We start from the raw sequence: 19,551 nt of genomic DNA, 5'->3' as shown, positions 1-19,551 counted from the left end.
ACGCAGAAATAGGCAGAGAGCGAAGTGCTTTCTTTTTAAACCAGTTTAAGTCCAAAAATTTAATAGCTCTAGCATTTCCTACCTTACGGAGTTTGTAAGAGCGGCCGAACCCATGCAGGTTTGTATTTTAGCTCATTAACAAACGAGATGACTACGCTTGCTGTGATCCGCTGAATGAATGCTTATCTTTGAGCTGTTATCTTTAGAAGGGGGGTAACCTTTTATGTTGTCTGACGTGATTTTAATTAAGTGTAGCTGTCTGATTGTCAAGATAAAAGACCTGGAAGATGCTTGGGTAGCAGCAGCGGACTGTGGAGCTGCTCAGGGTGGAGCTGATCCTGCAAAGGCACAGGCAGTTTCGATCCAGCCACCGCACAGAAGGAACTTCAGGTAGAAGCTGGAGCAACACAACACATTTCTTCTATGGAAAGCAAAGAGTTTAAACCAGTCGTGCCCCGCTTGCCGCAAGTTCAAGCGGACTTGTTTGTCGAGCCTCACCTTCAGCTAATGCTTCAGCTAATAACGTGGTGTTTTGTTAGCTGGAACAATTTTCTTTGCCTTTGGAATTGAAGAGTAGAAACCTTTTAGTAGGAAGTGAATGTGTGCCTTAAGAAAAAAGCTGTCGCTTCGGGACCTGTTTTAAATGCGGCTCGTTTCTGCATTTACGGGTCTCTGCGATGCTGGAAGAAGTAGCAGAGCATGATACCGAATACCCACCAGTATGATAGTCTGGTCTTGTATAAAAATAAACTTGTCCTTCATATAAATTTAATATCCTATTTCTTTAGAATCATCTGTACAGGCTCTTCTGAAACTGTCTGAGGACAAATCAAAGCTCGGAGGCTTTACAGAAGGAGACTCAAGGCAGCTAGCTACTAGTAGATATAAAACTGTCGTCTTTTCCAAAACTTCTCATTATGCTGAAATTAAGTTTATCACACAGGATTCCTCTTGACAGAGGTTACAGACGCAAGTTTTCTGGAAAAAAAAAGGATCACATCAGATGAATTTAGATTTGTTTTTAAAGATCTTGGAGAACCACGCTCTTTCCACCGTCGCGTTTTCCTACCCTCTTTACATCTCGAGTTAGCTAACTTGGAAAGCTCTCGGTTACCACAGAAGCCAAAGTAACAGCGCTCAGTGAAACGCTGAAACTTTCTCACTTTGAGAAGAGTAAAAGGAATTTATCTGTGTGACTGAAGGAAAACTAGAAGGCGAGTTTGTTTTCTTAAATATCAATACCCTTGAGCTCTTCTGTCTTGAACTCATAAAGCGTGCTGCGTCCTGCTCGCTGCCTCTTGCTTCTGTGGGGTAAGAATTGCAGGTGACTGATTTGAGAGCAGAACGAGGATGCTCTCTGAAGTGCCCGATGCCTTCAGCTTGTTTGTTTCCCGGTACGTTTATTCCGTGGTTTTTGCTCAGTCGCACAGCACTTGGGAAAACGAAGCCGCGTAGAGGAGCTAAATATTAGTAAGGAAACGGCAATTAATATTTTATTGCCTGACCATCGTTAATGATTTACTTACGGTCCCGCGGTGTATACGCAGTCATAAATGGGAGCACGAGTCTTGGGCGCCTGTCCATTCAAATTAAAACAGGCACGTTTTCTTTGGAGGCTGGTCTGTAATATCCTGGTGGAACAATCTAATCTTGAAATAAAACGCTGCTCTTGCAGGTGATGCTTGGTTCCTTTGGAAACCGAGCGGGTGGAAATGGTGCTGTTTAACAGCAGCAACTGAAAATCAAAATCTTGTTTCTTCGGAGAATCGAGACAGCACGCAGGCACCTCCTGCTGCTCCTCTTCCTACCCAGGCTCTGTTTCACCGCTCTTCTTGCTGCCTTTCTCTCTGCATCTTCTGCTGATGAGCACAAGTTGAGAAGTTCTCTTTTCTCAAATAAAAGAGGAACCTCAGGGCTTCTCCTTCTATATTTGTGGACTGTGCACGTAGTGAGTTCTCCAGGACAGAGATTTTTAGGTCCGCTTTGTAAATATATCAGCAGCAGCTTGTTATAAAGCCACCTAAGGCGGTATCGCTCCGTCTTTAAGCAGTTACAAAGATGGGCTAGAATGTAACTTAGAAAGTTAAATCCATCATTTTTTTTCCTAAAGGCTTCACAAAACTTGCATCCTAACTTTGCGTACTATTTACGCTATAACTTTTTTAGCAGAAGCGATGTCATTGTACGTGTTTTTTGACACGAGGGTGTCTCGCGTTCTTCTGATCTTGGCTGTTGGAAATAGAGAGCCTTTAATCCAGTTCTTTTCATGCTATGAAACCTTAGAATTTGAGGATCACCGTAAAAACGGGCATTCTATTAAAAAATGGTTGTAGTAGGAGGAACAAATGTAATGGTTTTATTTTTTTCTTTTTTTTTTCCCCCTTTTTTTTTTATTTCTTCTGCCCCAGGCTAGTTCTCTGGTTAACCAAATCCACTGTAATCCCATCAGGAGAATGTGGCGATCGTTTAGTAATTTATATTGTATGCTTGTCTTAATCCAGGTTCTGTCACTGTAGCAGAAAATACGAACCCAGGCCCACCATATGACTTGGCTGTGTCCATATGGAAATAATAAACTCTGTAATAAATGGCCTCCTGTTGTACAATGCTGCGCCGAGGATGATTTTCTTCCAAAGCCATTTTTCTTTCTAAAACTCAGGCAAGCACCAAAATCATTCCCAATTTCAAGAGCCTTTTTCTATGGAGAAACTGTTTAGGTCTTTGTTTGGCAAGTCGCGTGGGCTCCTGGTTCAGGTCAGAAACCTTTCTAACTCAGAGGATGCTTGCCTCACGCCTTGCTTTCATGAATTAAAGAATCAGGTGTGTAGCTCAAAGAAATACCGTGTTTAAGCGGTGGTATTCAATGTTTTAGCAGCTAGCTTCATCAGGACTGAATGTGTGCAGGTGTGAGGCAAGGTGCAACTTCCAGAGGGTTTTAATATGCCAGCTATTTATCAACTTGATACTGCTTCATTCCAATATTCTTCTTAAAGACATTGGAATTGAGGAATATTTTTCCATACTTGAACCACACGAGGGATAAATGGCCCTGCCGATCTTCCCCGAAGTTTTGGTCTTCAAACCTGAAGACTTTCCCTTCCTTCCACGTGCCCTTTTTCTTCAAAGGCATTTTTAGCTGGGCACCTCTTAACTGAGTGGTTTATAATAATCTACAGTGAATTAAGTTGTAAGTACTTCGTTTTGATAACCTGAGGGTAAAAACAAGTTGCGGTTTGCGTGCAGTCAGCGTATTGAAGCTTTTAATTTCTGGTTGCATCTCCTTAATTCCAGGTAGGAATTCTAAATGCTAAAGCAGGTCGACGTTAGTATCTGCTCTCTGAGCCACGTGCCGTTGGGTTTAATTATGAAAATAGTTTAAATGTTGATTTAAAAACCGCTAAAACAGCCCAGATTTTAGTTCAGCCCTGTATTTTTACTGCCTGATGTCGCTGTAATAATTCCTCTACCGATTCCAGCTAACACTGATACGCTCAGGATGACAGACGACGCTTGCACGGAAATAAATTTTTCGAATCGGTGACTGTAGGACGTCGTGTTGAAAGTCAGTCTGCTCCCTTCATAACTATTTGCATTAAGCCGCGAGGCCGCTCTCCCGTTCCAGATAGGAAACGGGAAAAGTGTAATGAGGTTTAACGGTCGTACTGACGGATCATTTTGTCCCTGTTCTTGGGTGGGTTTTGCTAATCTGAGGTTATGAGTATTAAATGGAATATTTCCTGAAGGATAATAGATCTCACGGAACTGCTTGATTATCCGACGTTTTACTTGAAAACCTGACAAATGAGCTGAGTTACTGCTTTGGAAAGCCTGCCTAATGCTAGTTTTTTCCTGTTTTTGTAGCTTAGATATCAACACGGGCTGAGTACTCCAGATCTAAGGCAAACTCTTCCTAACCTGAAAAATTTCATGGAGCTTGGGCTAATGGTTAGATGGTAAGTATTATTCCGTGACTGTATTTTCCTTTTTCCTTGTAATTTAAGCTTGTAATTTAAAGGAGGTGGATGCTACAAGAAACATTACCGTAAAGATTCCTCCTCACAAGTTGAGTGCTCGGTGAAGGTAATTACTTTCTCAAAATACAAGCCCCGCAAATAGAATCTTTTTGGTTTTTAACATGTTTTGATAACATCTTTAATGTGATGAGCCCCCAAGACTTGTGAGGGGAGCATGGGAGGGAAAAGGCTGTTCAAAATGCAGTGTTTTTACCAAAGGGCAGTGAATTAATCGTTTTCTTAGGACTGTATCTAAGGGCTGCTAGTAGATGCACCTTGTCTTGTTACAGTCCGGGAGGATGGAGGGGCAGAAGGGTGCTAAGACCTTAAGCAGAATGGGTCTTACAGCCTGGTCTGCGTCTGCCTCTGCCCCCCCCATTCATTTTAAAGTTTGATCCACGTGAGCTGCATGGGAATCCGTGAATTGCAATCGATACCACCTGAGTGTAACGCTGCTAAGGAACGTGGCTCTTGCGTGTTGAGTGTTGCTGCTAAATGGGAAGCTACGTTAACCAGGAATTGAATGTTATTGAAGCCTTCCAGGGACATCTTGTTTCTGCTCTGAGCTGCTGGGCAGGATCCAAAATCATCTCCGCTGTTTTTGTAGAAAGTCAAAGCGAACTGGTTCCTGTATTACAGGACTGAGCTAGCGTCGCGTTACCTTGCAGAAGCTCTTTGAGCGTGAGATTTGAGCAATTCTCCTTAAAACCACGAAGATGATAAACTTCAGCAAGTGTCAAAGGCTCTTTACTGAGTGTACTTCTGCAGGCAGCAGGTGCTTCATATTCTTATTTTTTATAGGTCTTTGAACTATGCCTGCTTGTGCAGCTTCTTACCTTAAGCAATTCTCTTGTCCTGTATCCCCATCTTTGTTCTTTGGGTGCCTGAATCCCACCCAAACATAGCGCTGTGCAGTTTTAGGAGTCCTAGGTTAATTATTCACCCCTGCCCCAAGGTTGCAGAGGGCATGTATGGTCCCTGTGTCATTACCTGGTCTCGTGCTCACGCTCTGGATGCTCCAAGGTGTTGAAAGTACCATCCAGTGGGAGGTCACCATCCATGTTTGTTTGTTTTTTTGGTGCCAGACCACTTGGTGGTGCCCTGGTGATGGGTATGGACTCCATCACTGCTTCAGTTCACCTGAGAAATAATGTGGTGTTGGTTTTTTTTTGGCACAGATTATGCTCAATTTGGTTGGAAGGCTGCTCCCAGCCTTTCTAAAGGAAGCTAGTTGTTTTGAACGGGATAATGAAGTGCGAAGCACTGACAGGCAAACCTGAATATTTTGTGGCTTGTCTATGGCTTGTAGGAGACTCAGAAAACCAAGTTTGTTCAAACTTTAAAATCTGATGTGAAATGACAGTAAATATTTGTGACAGTGGTGGTCACAAAGCTTTATATAGTAATGTATCTAGCTTTCCAATGCTGTTCAGATTGTATCTGAATTCCTCGCACGTTAAGCCCACAGAAGTAGCAAGCTCTCCGTTAGCAGCGTGATGCGGGTTACTCTCGTCACACTCTGCACGATGAGGATAAGGGCAGCACAGCATAAGGTGGGTTTTTCTGGTGATGGAAACACTTGAATTGAGGCAGAAAAAGCGTTGTGATAAATAATCCTTCGCTGAAATCAGGGTGCAAACCCTGCTGATACACAGCCTTCTCAAGTATGTTACCAATTCTGCAGCTTGAAAAGATTTTGCTGCTTCAAAAAGATTCTTATTGCCGATTTCTAGTAGGCTCCTAAAATGCTGCTAGGCTCTAAAAGTATTTTTTTCCTGTAATATACAGAATGTGGGAAGAACAGTTCAGTTCTAAAGGCACTTCAGTACAAAAAAGGAAGACAAAAATTTGCTGCTCCAGTTGAGAATTATACAAGCAGGTTTCAGACAGGGTTAGTGCTTCAGAGCAACGCAGCTCAATCTCAGACCCTGGGACAAAATATCTGCTGCAGTGAGTAACAGCAGCTAAAATCCTGTGGGATGTCGTTGTGCCACAGCACCTTCCAGCCCTTATTGCTGAGTTGCTCTTGAACCTTGTTATCCTTTCTCCCTTGTATAGGAATTCCGATCAGTGGGAGCTAATCTGGTTGCCGAACCGTTTCCTTTGGCTGGGAGGATAGTTTTGGCAAAAGAAAAAGGAGGAGAAAAAGCATCCTCTCTGACCAGTACTGTAAAAAGCGTTGCCTAATGGCAGTTCAGCTCAGCCAGCAAGACAGTGGAAGTAAACAGGCCCTGAGAAAAGGAACCTCAGTCCCTTGTACGGTTTGATGCTGTCAGTAATCTTAAGCACAGCTGAAAAGATTCTCCCTGCTTTTCTTATCCCCCTAGCAAGGTGTGTAAAGAAAAGCTTTCATCAGGAAAACGAGTTTGTGGGTGATGTACATCCCTGTGGCCTCAAAGTCCTAAGATGCTGTGTGGTCCCCTAAACAAACCCGAAAATGAAGGGGCTAGAATATCTAAACTTTTCCTTCGTGCACACGTCTGCACTCATCTGCGGGGTGGGAGGCGTACGGGTGCCGGATGCCTCCTTCAGTCCTGGATAAGCAGAGCTGTGATGTCTCTGGGACATCTTAAATAGGTAAAACATTCAACATGTGGGTACCTGTTCTTCCCTTCTGGTGGACCCTAGCCTTGAGAACTGTTAATGGAAGCTTTAATTATGCATTAAGGCTTTTGCCTTCATACCAGCGGCGTTGTTTTTTTTCTCCCTGTTAGGTGAGACGCCGTCGTTAGCAAGACAAAACGCATTTTTGGCGGGGCGATATTTCAAAAACACGCAGGAATATTAAGCATCGTTCTCCGGGAATATCGCGTTCCCTCCTTGCCCCCCGTATGAACGTCCATGCCTCATTTCCTTCTCACCTCCAAGCCTTGCGTGCATAGTTGTTCATTTGTAACTTTTTTTAAGGCTAATGATTCTAAACAAGGCCTCTTAGTGCTTCCTAATAATATAAATGGAAATGAGCCTTCACAGGGAGCCTAGCTCAGGGGGAAAACTGGCCAGGCTTTCATAATCGGGCACTGCAGTTGAGCCCCATACGTAGCGGAGTACAGATGCCCACTGTCTCGTGAATAATATCTGCTTACATACATTTAAGCAAGCAGAAAAGCCACCAGCTGTTAAAATGAAGATTGGAAGGGATTTTTTTCGCTTGCAGGATACAGCGGGTGAGTAATCCAATACCCTCTGCCACAGACCGTAGTCAGCAAAGTATTTCCAGGTTATCCTTCATTTGCAGGAGGGAGAGCAGGAGCACATGGGGCAGCGATGAGTTTTTCTTATTTACAGATCCGTTTGCACGGGCTGCTTTGTTTTCTGTTGGCTCAGTTGCTGGCCTTCATCTTCACTTTCCTGTGTTACTGCCGTAGATCTTTTTTTTGCTGAACTGCTGTCAAATCATGAACTGGAAAACGCCAACACGTTGTGCTTAGTTTCTCTTTCAGCGGGACGTACTCATCGTTTTTGCTTTTCTCTAGAGACATCTGCGTTTCTTTGCGGCCTGGAGTGGAATCGAATCCCCTAGATAATCAGGGTTACCTAAATCCTCAGTTATTTCAGGCTTAACCTCCTCCTCTGATAAGTATCAGTTCAGATCTGAGTACAAAAGAGTTTCTTTACTCCTCCAGATCATAAAATAAAAACAAACAAGCAAAAATCCCCACAACTCTAGGAGACTTCCCACTTCTATCAGAGCAAATTTGGCAGTTGTCTTTTACAGTCTCTGCCCCAGGCTTTCGTGAACTCCGTTGTTCTGCCTGGAGTCCTGGGGCAGCCCTTGGCCCTGCTGCAGACCTGGGGAGCCTGGAGCCTTTTATCAAGGTTTAATTGTGTTGCTGCTGGATCCCTCTGCCTGGTGAGATTTGTGTTGTTTTGGTTTCTCAGGCACGACACCGAAATGATTAATACATGTTTTCACATCCCAACTTGTGTGATTTATTGCATCAAGCCTGCAGGTCTACAAGCTCTGCTTCGCTCTTCATGTCTCTCCTGGCACCTATATTCTGCCGTGTTTACGTTTCTTTCCCTTTACCCCTGCTGCAAAATATTATTTGTATTGTATGCAGATGAAATCAAGAAGAAAATCTTGCGTTGGTTCCCACACACGCTCTTAGGGAGGCTACAGCAGTGCAAAAGCTCATTTTTTTCATATTTCAGGTCTGGCTGTTGACTCGCTTTCTGAAAGATAACGAGCCAGAGTTACCGATGTAGTCTATCCCAGCTGTGGTGCCCAGAACCTTTTTCTTTTGGGGAATATTTCTCCCCGTTTCCAGTTTCTTAGTCGTGGGGTCCCGCCGGCTTCCAGAAAAGCAGCTCATTTTTTAAGACCAGCTTTTGCTAATGCGAAAGGCTCTGTGCAGTTTGTCTCTGAAAATCTCTCTCAGGTGTATTCCAGCTTTTGAGAGCCTGAATCTTTGCTTAGGCTCCACGTTTTGAACTCGAGCATCATTTTATTCCTTTCTGCGTGTTCAGATTTATCTTTCACAAGACTTTGGATCATGCTTGCATTAAATCAAGAGACTTTCAGCTATTTCTATCCTTCAGCTTAATTTAACTTACCCTAGCTTTTGAGGGTTAGTGTTTGTGGTTATTAGTAGCGAGTACAGAGCATGCTGCAAATCTGAGCTGTCCAGGGAGCAGGTATTTTCCTAGTGAATACATTAATTGGCTTATCTAATGGAGGCAATTACACACATCCCTTTAGAAATTCACACCTGTAGTCAGGAGATGTCCTTTGGAGCCCTCATCAAAAAGCTTTACCCCCAAACACTTGCTGTGCCGAGGCGTAGTTATTAAATTTAAGTTTTGGAGGTATCTTGATTCATACGCTGCTAGATTCAAGAGGAGGCTAAAACTTAATGTTCGAGTTCAGCAAACTCTGGTAGCTTAATTTATGGTGATTTTTTTATTTTTTTTTTTTAGAAAAAAAGCGTGTGTCAGAATTTCTTAGCTGCCAAAAAGACGCAGTTTCACCTTAACTTCGTGTTGGCAGCCTCCCCTTGCAGCCCTGTCACTATTGTGCATTATTTAAGCGGTAATCTCTAAGAAGGTGAGAAACGATTATTGCTTTGTAGCGCGGCTGACATGATATTGGCTCGGAGCTGCGCTTGGAGCTTCAAACTTTTCAGATGGCTATAAACCAACTTAAACACCTTCATTTAGTGCTCTTACTGCCATGAGGTCATAGTTTGCAACAAAAAAGATCAAATGGTGTTTTAAGTTATTTTTTTTTTTTTTTTTTCCCTGAAAGTATTCTCATACCAAAGAGCTGGAGCTGTGGATTTTGGCTCCTGGCCAGACAATCAAGATTTAGTATTTTGACCAGCTGTGATCCGGTAATGTTCCTCCGAGGAAACATTTTGTGGGGAGGAAAAGATCCGTATTTGAGCCTGTGAATTGTGTTCTGTCTCTCGGACTGCTTGACATTTTCTCCGTGCCCGCTGCAGGCGGATGAAAGAATCGCAAGTGAATCTGACCGAAGGAACTTGCTTTTTATCAAAGCTGCAAACAGATCACGACGGGAAGCTGTTCTCTAGGAAAAACAGGGAGGTTTGTGTCCTCTTTCAACCACTTTAACTTGCAGCACGGGGTTTGTCTTGCACCTCAGGTCTGCAAGTCTGCCCAAATGGACTAACTATTGTAAAAATGAATATTCTGGGGAGATGGCAGCTGCTTTGTAGTTATGCTGCCCTGTAGCTGAAGTTAGACTATGGATGAATTGATGTTCTAGATTTGGATTCAGCTGAAACACTGAGATTAATGATGATGTAATTCTCTTATATGTAAGGTCCAATAAATCTGAGCTTCCCTTCCATTTAATTTAGAAATCCTGCATCGTGAGAGCAACTCAAAATCCTCCTGTACATAACTCGCTCTAGTCTGATCCAACTTGATGACTTAAAGCCATTAAGGCCTGATGACAGCTCATCAAACCAGCTTTTTATACTCCGCTGGTCGCAGGCTGTTCCTTTTGGACAGGTGTCCACATCTGTTTGCCGTCTCAGAAGTTCAACCAAGTAATTGTGGCTGGAAGCTGAACCAGCTCACCCCAAGTAATTCGGGTCAAGGTAGTGCCTTGGAGTAAAGGCCTGCGCTCCTGCATGCCCAACTTTTTTTCACTAGTGAGGATACCTTACAGTCTCTAAAGTCTCTGGGCAATGGGGTGTTAATTTTTGAGCAAGATGTGCTTTTTCTTACTCGTTCCGTGAGCCGTGAGGCTGATAAAGAATCTTTCTCTGGGCTTTGCCGTGATGCAGTGCTGTGAGTTTTGGTAACAATACAGACTTCTCATTGGGGAAAATGCAAACAGGCTAGAGACCCTCCATCAGCTGCTCGTTTTCCTAAAATTGAATAGCAGCCTAGTATTTCTGAGCTCTGTGCTTCTCCGTGAACGCTTCTGATCCAAAACCTCAGTTTGACTTCTCGTTCTCACCTGGGGTAAGGCTAGGGAACAGGTTAAGATCCCTTGACTTAAATACTTGATCCGCTCTAGCTAAAAACTGTTTAAGTTTTATTTTATTTGGCCGCAAATATGATGGGTGTTCTGTTTTAAAGCACACAGAGAGCCGTGCATCTTACCAGGCTTGCCTGTTCGACGTTCATCGCTCAGCCCAAGCTGGTTGCCCGTGGAATAGAAGATGCACCTTGAGAGGGCGACAGCGCCGCCGATCAGAAATGGCTCACAGGATGGTGTTGCCCACCCTTTTCTCCAGTGCTTGCACTTTTTTTCCTATCCACTGACTGTGGAAGGAGCCTAGGCAATGAACTCCTTGGTGGCTGGTCTCCAAAGTGCTCCGTGCACATTTATTTTGATCTACGTGCTGCAGCTAGTGTTTGATAAGCAGTTAAGCCATTCCGCTGACTTCATTCCCACTCTCCCAGCTTTGGGCTCTTATCCCCGTATTTATCCCTGACTGAAGCAAAGCCCGTCCCAGTCACACTGCCAGCAATGAATGGTTTCAGAAACCTGCCCGCACGTGTCTCCAGCAGCTTAAAACCCGATCTCGCAGGCTGAAGTAAGGCCCTTTTAATCACGTGTAGTTTAGGGAGCCTGGCTGCAAAGTGCTCTTTGTTTTAATTCATTAGTTTGAACGCTCGCATGATAAATGAAGATGATTCCTGCTGCACTGCCCTACGGGGCAGCCCTTCTGTACTCTGTTAAAGAACTGGGAAGTTATTTTGTAAACGAGGGAGATCAGCTCTGCGTTGCTGCTAGGTTAGTCTGTTGGATCACTTAGTGGAGATCATTCTGCCAGTTCGACTTACGAAGGAAGGGAAGATTTTTTTGGCTGCGGGACTAAAGAGGGATTGTTCAGATATACATAACGTGTTAGCTTGAGCAGCCTTGTCATAACAAGTTCTCTAAAACCCCTCCCGGTCCCACACGCTAATTAACGTCTCACCCTTTTACCCGCGAGGCCTGGATTTACAAAGGAGTTCGGGCATGTTTCTTTTGTGGAGGAACTGAAATTCACATGCCCACGGGAACAATTTGTAAAGCTGCTTCTCTCAAGCTAATTAGGCACCGCGGGTTTTCGTGCTGGTCTGCACAGACACTTAAATTTCTGCTGCTACTGCACCTTCATAGAGGAGTTGCTGTTGTGCCTGTGCTGGACTGATCAGCACTTGCTGAAGGTGATTTGGGGTTTGCCAATCAGGCAGACTCGTGCCATACTTTTTGACACGAGGGTTTTTGACCTCTAAAGAGTCATTTTTGACCCTTAAAGAGTCTGGTGTAAGAGAAATGCCTTTGAGCAAGTTTAAAGCACAGTTCAGTACAACAAAGAGAGCGGTGGCAGGTATTCATTCGTCATTCATATAGTGAAAGCTTTGCTTTGGTTTTGATGTTTCCAAGAATTACCTATATTCTGTGTGACAGTTTGGCTCTGCAACTTCAGGAGCTAGGATTAAATTCAGGGTTGCTTTCCGCTCTTCTCTCCCTACATGACCTCATCCGAGATGGCTCTTTAGGCTTTTTAGGTCTCGCGTTTTGTGCCGCGGGGTGCTATGTTCAGCAGGAGGACGCACTCCAAACATGTCTGTAGGCTGCTGCTCAGGTCACTGTGGTTGTCATGGGACTTGTCTGGGCCCTTTTCTGCCTGCGTACGTCTCAGGCAAGAACTTTTATCGCTAACATTTCGTGCAAAAAGTAGATATCCTTGTGGCTATTCTGAGAAACGCTCATCTGTACTTAAATTCACAGCGTACAGTTGAAACTCTTCCAGGATTGGGTTTTGATCTCTCAAACTCCTGTCCCAGGGCTGTGGATGGTTGAATTTCAGAAAAATGGCAGGCTTTCCCATAAGCCTTGCTCATCATTGTGCCTAAATCAGGACATAGGAAGCTGTCACTGCTGCAGATCCGATGCTTTGGCATCAAAATCTTCCTGCACTGTGCAAAGGATAGAGGATCTTGTAACTTCTGCACCTCGCTGGCCCTACTATTGCTGCTTCCCTCGGTGAATCTGGACCCGACCTGCCAACAGGAAAATGAGCAAGATGTGTCCATGCATCTGCCACCTGTTCTGCACGGAAAAAGCTATCCTGTTTTGTTTCTACATTAATTACTCTGTCTGTTCCTAGTCTTTTATTTCAAACGTGTGGGATCCGCAGCCCTCCTGGGTTCCAGTTCAGCAGGAAGAAAGTCCTGATTGACTCATCCCTGACATCTTGGTAGAAACCAAGGACGGTGGTGGTGGTGGTGGTGTTGCACGGGGTGTTGTCCTGGAATCAGACTGGAGAACAGCCCATTTCTCTTGGAAGAGGTTAGCAATAAATGGCCTTTAAGCTTGAAGAGCAAGCTTGTCTGAGAAAGGCTTCCCCTCGATTTCCCCACCTCCCTTTTCTGAAATGCGTTCCTGCTCAGCATTTCAAACGGTGCTGGGAAGAAAGACAACAGCTCTGCCAAGTAGGTGCAGTCTCGGCAAGGCGTGCTGTCAGGAATTGACAATACAATACAAACAGTGTGACCGTGAACTCCAGCACTGCTTTTTTTCCAACCTAAAGCGCTCGACTGAGCACGTATCCGACCTCTCCCCTTTGCCTGTCCCCATTGAGCCCCCAGCACTTAGAGCCGCAAGGCGCGGGGGCACCGCAGCGCACGCATCCAACCCCTTGGAGCACGAAGCTTGTAGCTCTCCCGCCTTCTGCCTCTCGAGCCTGGTGGCAGGTTTAGGCCCCTTCATGATCGCAGGCTGTGCTTTGGGCTCGGTTTTGTAGGGAGAGCAGACGAGGGAAGCCTTTCCTGCCCAGTTCTGCAAGGTGCAGCCTTCTTTCTGCGCCTCAAGGCGTGAGGTGCATCTCATCACAACTCTTCAGTAAGACATCACAGCATCGCACGTAGGAGGGAGGGAATTCAGCTTCACGACATCTTTATCCGGAGTGAGTTCTGGAATCGGCAGAGCCGTAGTTATCTCTTACTAAAAAGCCAGCGTACGTAACAAACAGCGGCCTGGAGTAATCAGATACCACTGGTCCTTGAGGAAATAGCTCACGGAAACGAGGGGTGATGTACCCTTTGACCCAGAGAAGTGTCTTGAGTGTGATCTGGCTCTGTGAATCTTGGAGTTTGGGAGTAAATTCCTAAAAGTTACCATTCAATAGTAAAGACTCTGATCACTCAGCGCAGAGCAAAAGACTTTGTTTTACTGCATTTTGCTACTTCTCTGTTCCTCCATGTGCTCTTTAAGGAAGATCCAGCAAGCCTGGGGGAAATGTGGAAAAAGCTAAGGCTTGAGATAAACAGAATCCGATCAAATTTGTAATTCTGAGTGCTCATTTATCTTCTGAGCCAAGGCTGAAAGGACTAAGCTGGAGGAAGGGAGGGGCGGGCAGACCATCTGCGGTGCACGTTGCCTGAGCAGGGCGTGCAGGTGCCCTGCCTCAGATTTTTGTTTGTCGCATTTCTTTGTAAAAACGCCGTAACGGCTGACTGCACAGGGGTTGGGTAAAGTATTTAAAAGCCACGTATAAAAGCCTCCGGTCAGTTAGGGACCGAGGGCTGATCTCTGAGACCACTTCCGAGCATCTGTGGCAAACGCTGCTCGTTGTCTTAGCACCTCCATGCTCCGAACCTTTGCGGACAGCGCTGTGAATGTTGTTAGTTTGCATTTTAAAGGTCAAGCTGCAGTTGCAATCCATGAATAAAGCTGTTGGGTTTGCTGCTGGCCGCATGTGGGGCGCTTATCTCTCTCCTACACCGTCTGCAACTGTAAATTCCGACGAGCAGCCTTTCCTGGAGGTAATTGGGGTGGTTAGAGGAGAGGAGCGAGCCCGACACGTGTTTTAAGGGGCAGCCTGGGAGGAAGTAAGATGGGAAAGGAAATTAAAGAGCAGCAGTACCGCAAGTAGCCCTCCCGTGGGGACGCTTACTTTTCACAGAGGGACCTTTTTGCAATCTAGCTTATCCTATTTACAAGTGGAGGAAAAAGAACAGGGTGGAAAAGGATCCACACTAGGGGCTCTTCATAACCGCTGTTAGAGGATTTTTCCCTGCAAGACAAATCCCAAAATGTATCGGGCGTTGAGTCGAAGAAGAGCTCCTTTGAAATGAAGCTGATGAAGGAGACTTGCACTGACAGCAGCTGAATTGTGGTTGTATATTCTGAAGGTTAGCAATAGCTGTATTTACAAAAAAAGAAGGAAAATGAACCGGGCACTTCACGTACAACCATTTGCATATAGGTTGGGGATTATATTTGGATAAGGATTAGACCTCTGAAGGAAAACGCACAGAACACGCCCCAGATGATGTAAAGCGGATGTTCCAAATTACAGACCCCGAGACAGCGTAAGCGGTCTGGGGGAACGGCATGAAATAATAGTGAAATTGAACTTGTAAATTAAGCTTGATTACTTCGTGTTCCTCAAGAAGCTGAGCTTGACAGTTGTCCAAAAAAGCTTCGGAACGGTTGGCACAGAAAAAGCCAAAGATCTGGCAAAAATCATCCCCTGCAAATAGCAAAGCTAGCGTCGCTTTTCTCCTTTGTGCAGCTGTCAGGAAAGTCCAGTGTTGGAAGAAGTTCGTAGAGGATTCAGCCATTATTACTCACTTCTGAGGAGTTTTATGATGGCCCAGCACAGGCCGTAAATACATAAATACACGGTCAACAGTAATAATTCATAAGGTGCAGCTTGGTCCTATAAAATGGTGTTAACAGTATGAATTAGCATAATGTGGTGGTTTCTTGGGTGATTGACTCTTCAACCGTGGAGTTTTGTAAACGTTCCCCGCACGATCCTGCCGGCTTTCAGTAAAGCTGTCCTCTGGGGTGTCTTCTGCAGTTCATATGGCATTAAACACGTTTGGGGTTTTAGCACTTTAGGATACAAGCGGTTGGCCAAACGGAGTTGCGATAAAATAATTGCTTCAGCCTTTGGTGAAACATCTGTACTGCTCGCGAGCGCGCCTGACGGCTCTGATTTATCCTTCCCTTCTTTTATAGTGATCGACACCATACATCCAGTGCAATTCCAGTTCCAAAGAGACAGAGCTCCAGCTTCGGCAGATTGGACGTCGGCTTTTCCAGTGGGCTTCCTTCTCCGGATAAAGGACTCCGAAAACGAGCCAGCACGGGAAACGAGAGACTGCAGCACAAGACTCCTCCTCCTAGTTACAACTCCGCTTTAACGCAGCCTGTAGCCATCGCAGTGGGAGAGTTGGATAAAAAACCTGCCTCCATACCTTCCTCCTTCGATACCTCTGCGGACTCCTCGAAAGGGATCGCCAAGAAAGGAGAGGACTCGTGCGGCAGTTTGAACGGAGAAAACGGGAGCCTGAACAGTAGCCAAGACCGGCAGGAATCTTTCGTAGGACATACTAGTGCAATAAACGGGGCGTTGCTGCCCGGGGAGTGCGCTGGCACCGCCAGCAGCGAGCAGCCTTGTGAGTTTCGGCCCCCGCTCGGCCCCGTCCTTTGCTGCACCGTGGAGCAAGCGGAGGAGATAATGGGGATGGAAGCGACGGGGTTCAGCTCGGGAGATCAGCTCGAAGACTTTAACTCCATCCCGGTGGAGCACGCCGTGGCGGTGGAGTGTGACGAACAAGTCCTAGGGGAGTTTGAGGAGTTCTCTCGAAGGATCTATGCACTGAACGAAAACATGTCCAGCTTCCGCAGACCGCGTAAAAGCTCGGACAAGTGAGCTTGGATGGGGGGGGGGAGGTTGAGAGCAGACGTTGGGGTGAAATCAGTGATCTGGAATAGAGATAAAATTGCACTTATTCTTTATATTAATTATATATATTAAAAAAGAAAAACCTTAAAGCTATTCCTATGGTGTTAGAAAAAATGACTTGTTACTGAGCACGATAACACAGGATCATGGTATATTCACAGCCCAGGTAAATTTTGATTCTGCTTCCAGTCCTCTTATGTCTGGTATTTATAATCTGTTTTTTGTTTTGTTGGTTTTTTTTTTTTTTTAAGGCAGTGGAGTCCACTTATAAATGCTTTCCTGGAGAAAAAAAATATCTTCAAGTGCTGATCAGGCCCTCCTATGAATATTTGCTTCATTGATTATTATTTTGAGCTAAATTTATTTTGGTCTTTTCAGAAGGAAAGAAGTTAATTTAAAATTACAGTTATGGTAAGACCTCTGTGTGTTTTCCCACGTACTCCTGTGTTTTCTCGAGCAACGGGGTCAGTGTTACAGAAACACCAAGACTTAGCTGTCAGGGGACAGCTTTCTCTTGGCCGTGCTGTGTAGTCACGCGAGTTCTGGTTTGCACCGATGGGTCTTCAGCTGGCGGTGGTGAAACCTTGCCCGAGAGCTGAGCACCTGGGCGATCCCTGCACTGCCTTGTGCAAGGATCAGCTTCGTTCTTTCCCCCACGCTCACCGTTCCTGCCAGCAGAGACCTTGAGGGCTAAATCACCTGAAGGTTTCTCCTAAAAGCCTTGGCCGTTCCCTGTTTTGCTGAGGCGCAGCCTCGCCAAGCTAATCAGTGGAGGCCTAACGAAGGCACCGCGTGAGTAGGGTTGGCGTGCCGTGATCCTCGGTGCCCACCATGTGCTGCCAAGGCACTGTGCAAACATCTTCATGAAAATAAAAACCAAAAACCCAGACTGAAAACGCAGCCAGCACTTCGGAATTAGGCCAACTTGCGGGATCGCTCCACCCCCTGCAGAGAGGGAGGTGCCTGCCATTATTCCTCTAAATCAATATCCTCTTAACTCTGCCATCCGTGCTTTCAAGGAGGAAACTTCCCGCGGGAGGTGCGGGTTGGTGTTAGCTCGGTTCCCCCTGGCACGTGTGTTCAGCTGCACTAATGGGAAAGCAATTTGCAGCCTGCTTTGTGATTCCTGCTATTTGTTTGAGTTTGGATTTCATTGCTTTTGCTTTCTATATTGTATACCCAAGAATTTGGGCTCGGTTGTGAGCTCAGAAATATTAAAAAAAAGAAACAAATATATAGCAGAATAAAAAACACTTCATCACGCCTGGCTTTTTTTTCCCCTCCCTGGTCTCTGCTTTCTTTTTGAACCAGTGACCTCGTCTTCTTCCTAACTGCACCATCAGGCTAGCCGAAATTAACATCTCAAAACGTGGCTGTGTATTATCTCAGCTATCTGTTGTCGAAACAAGACGTGTATGTGAGGAGCCGTATCCATAATAGCAATGTTCTAGAACATGCATTCTCCAGGTAACACCTTAGTGATTGTATTAAAGCTGTATTCACGCTTCCTCTGTTAGCTTTTAACGGCCGTGTCTGCAGTTGAGTTGTTATTGGGTTGAGCCTTGCTGCGGTTGGTTCCTGATTGAACACGATTCCAGTTGGGGCATGAACTTTGGGCACGTTTGTATCGTCTCACGAGAAGAGACTTTTCTGTTCCAGCCTCGTGCAAAGTCCCTAGAGGATGCGCTGCAGCAGCGTAGAGCACTGCCATCGTCTGCCAGGAGCTAGGTAGGGAGATTTCCCCTTGCTTTCCTCTTGCTTTGGCATACTGAGAGCCAGAAGTGCCTGAACCAAGCACAGCATGTTTTGTAGAGGTGGGCAGAAGCTGCTCTGTCCTATAACTGAATGTCTTCTAGCAAAGAAGGCAAAATTCAGCACTCTTGAGTCAGTCGTGCTCACTGAGGGGTAAAATCTGGCACACGGAACGGCACAGAACGGGCTTGGGGCACGCTAATTTTCCTCTAGTTGCGTGCGGTGCTGACTTCCCAAAGAGTAGCGGTGAATTCGTGATGCCTCCTAGGCAGACACGGGGCGTCTCGGTGCAATTAAGCGACCCGTGTAATTAGGTTTGTAGAGCATCAGTCAGACTCGGCATTTCTGTCACTAGTTGCACGTTTTCTCAGGTGGCACCCGACCAAATGAAGTTTAGTTTCCTTGCATCGCCCTTCCTGTGCGAGCCCTGTAGCTCTTAACGTGTCAAACACAACACTTGACTTCTGTACCATCTCACCAAGCTTCATTAAGAGCTTTCTCTGCATGCATCTTTAGCAGGCTTTAAATTGTCCCGAGATTTTGGCCATTTTTGTCACTTCCTACGCAGAAGATGCGAAGGGGAACAGCGCCGCCGGGCTAGTGAAAGCATTGGCGAGCATCTTTGCTGTGAAGGACAGGGGATTGTACAGCCTGCAGCCACTTCATGGCTTTTTTTTCTGTGATTTTTTTTCCTTTCCCCTCGTAAATTATTTGAAAATAGGGTAGTGGGAGGGAAACAACTAGCGGGACTCAAGGTGAGATGATTTACCATAGCGTGCTTTAAGCTGTCGAGAGCCTTTCGGTTCCTGCACAGCCGTGACGCTGTTAAACGTCTGCAAATGGAGCAAACATTTCATGGCAGTCTTTTCCCCTCGCTAGGAATTCCTCAGATTTTTGAGAATATTAGTTTTGGAAGATCGTATCCCACTCTATTTTTATAGCAAGCACAACAGCGTCGGTTTATCCTTGCTTGGCCAGGTATTTTAAACAAGCGAAAACAAAATATTCCATAGCAAATGACACATTAAAGCTACGTTGGTAATTGCGGGAAAGCTCATCTGTATTTATAAAATAAAACTGATTAGTATCTCTCAGAAGTTGTGCGTCTTCTGTTGGTGGCTCCTCGCTGTTTGTTTTCTCTACGAGCCTCATTTCAACCTCTCCGGCCTTACCGGCCCCCCAAACCCTTTGGCTTGTCGTTCACCGAGCCCCTATTGATCCAAACGTGAATATTTGGGCAAGAAGCCTTGCTGGAAGACCCGACTGCCTCGCTGGCTCCATTTCACACGAGAAGGTGCGGCGGTTGTTTGTCTCCATCGTCCAAAAAGGTGGCACGCAGCTGGAAAAACAGCTACGGCCGGCGGTGGGGCTGGGAGGCAGCTGGGTCCCTCCAGCTGCGTTCCCTCCTCGGGGAGGTATTGATGCTCAGCCGGCACCTTCTGTATCAGCAGCGTCCCTCTGCCTAAAAAGCTGGTGTCCCACTGATCAGGAGGCGCCTGTACAAGCCTCGGGAGGAGACTGCCCATGCCACGAGGCTGCTGGGGGCCTTCCCTTCCCTTCCCTTCCCTTCCCTTCCCTTCCCTTCCCTTCCCTTCCCTTCCCTTCCCTTCCCGTCC

The 19,551-nt window shown here is 45.7% G+C and overlaps 1 protein-coding gene and 1 long non-coding RNA gene across 4 annotated transcripts in view; both read left to right on the top strand.

Moving 5' to 3' along the window:
- UVRAG (UV radiation resistance associated) overlaps positions 1–16,476 on the top strand; it is a 114,573-nt gene extending 98,097 nt beyond the window's left edge. For all 3 annotated transcript variants that reach the window (XM_035343780.1, XM_035343799.1, XM_035343789.1), the window contains 2 exons: positions 3,862–3,953; positions 15,454–16,476. In XM_035343780.1, coding sequence (XP_035199671.1) covers positions 3,862–3,953; positions 15,454–16,150 — 789 coding nt within the window. In that variant the 3' untranslated portion in view covers positions 16,151–16,476. The remainder of the gene's footprint in view (positions 1–3,861; positions 3,954–15,453) is intronic.
- A 252-nt stretch (positions 16,477–16,728) lies between these two features.
- LOC118176924 lies at positions 16,729–19,032 on the top strand. Its single transcript, XR_004755581.1, has 2 exons — positions 16,729–16,917; positions 16,981–19,032. It is a non-coding gene; the product is annotated as an uncharacterized LOC118176924 (long non-coding RNA).
- Positions 19,033–19,551: the final 519 nt, after the last annotated feature.

The sequence above is a fragment of the Oxyura jamaicensis genome, chromosome 1, assembly GCF_011077185.1.
Source record: "Oxyura jamaicensis isolate SHBP4307 breed ruddy duck chromosome 1, BPBGC_Ojam_1.0, whole genome shotgun sequence".
Classification (NCBI taxonomy): Eukaryota; Metazoa; Chordata; class Aves; order Anseriformes; family Anatidae; genus Oxyura; species Oxyura jamaicensis.
This window is presented reverse-complemented; position numbering and strand designations above follow the sequence as displayed.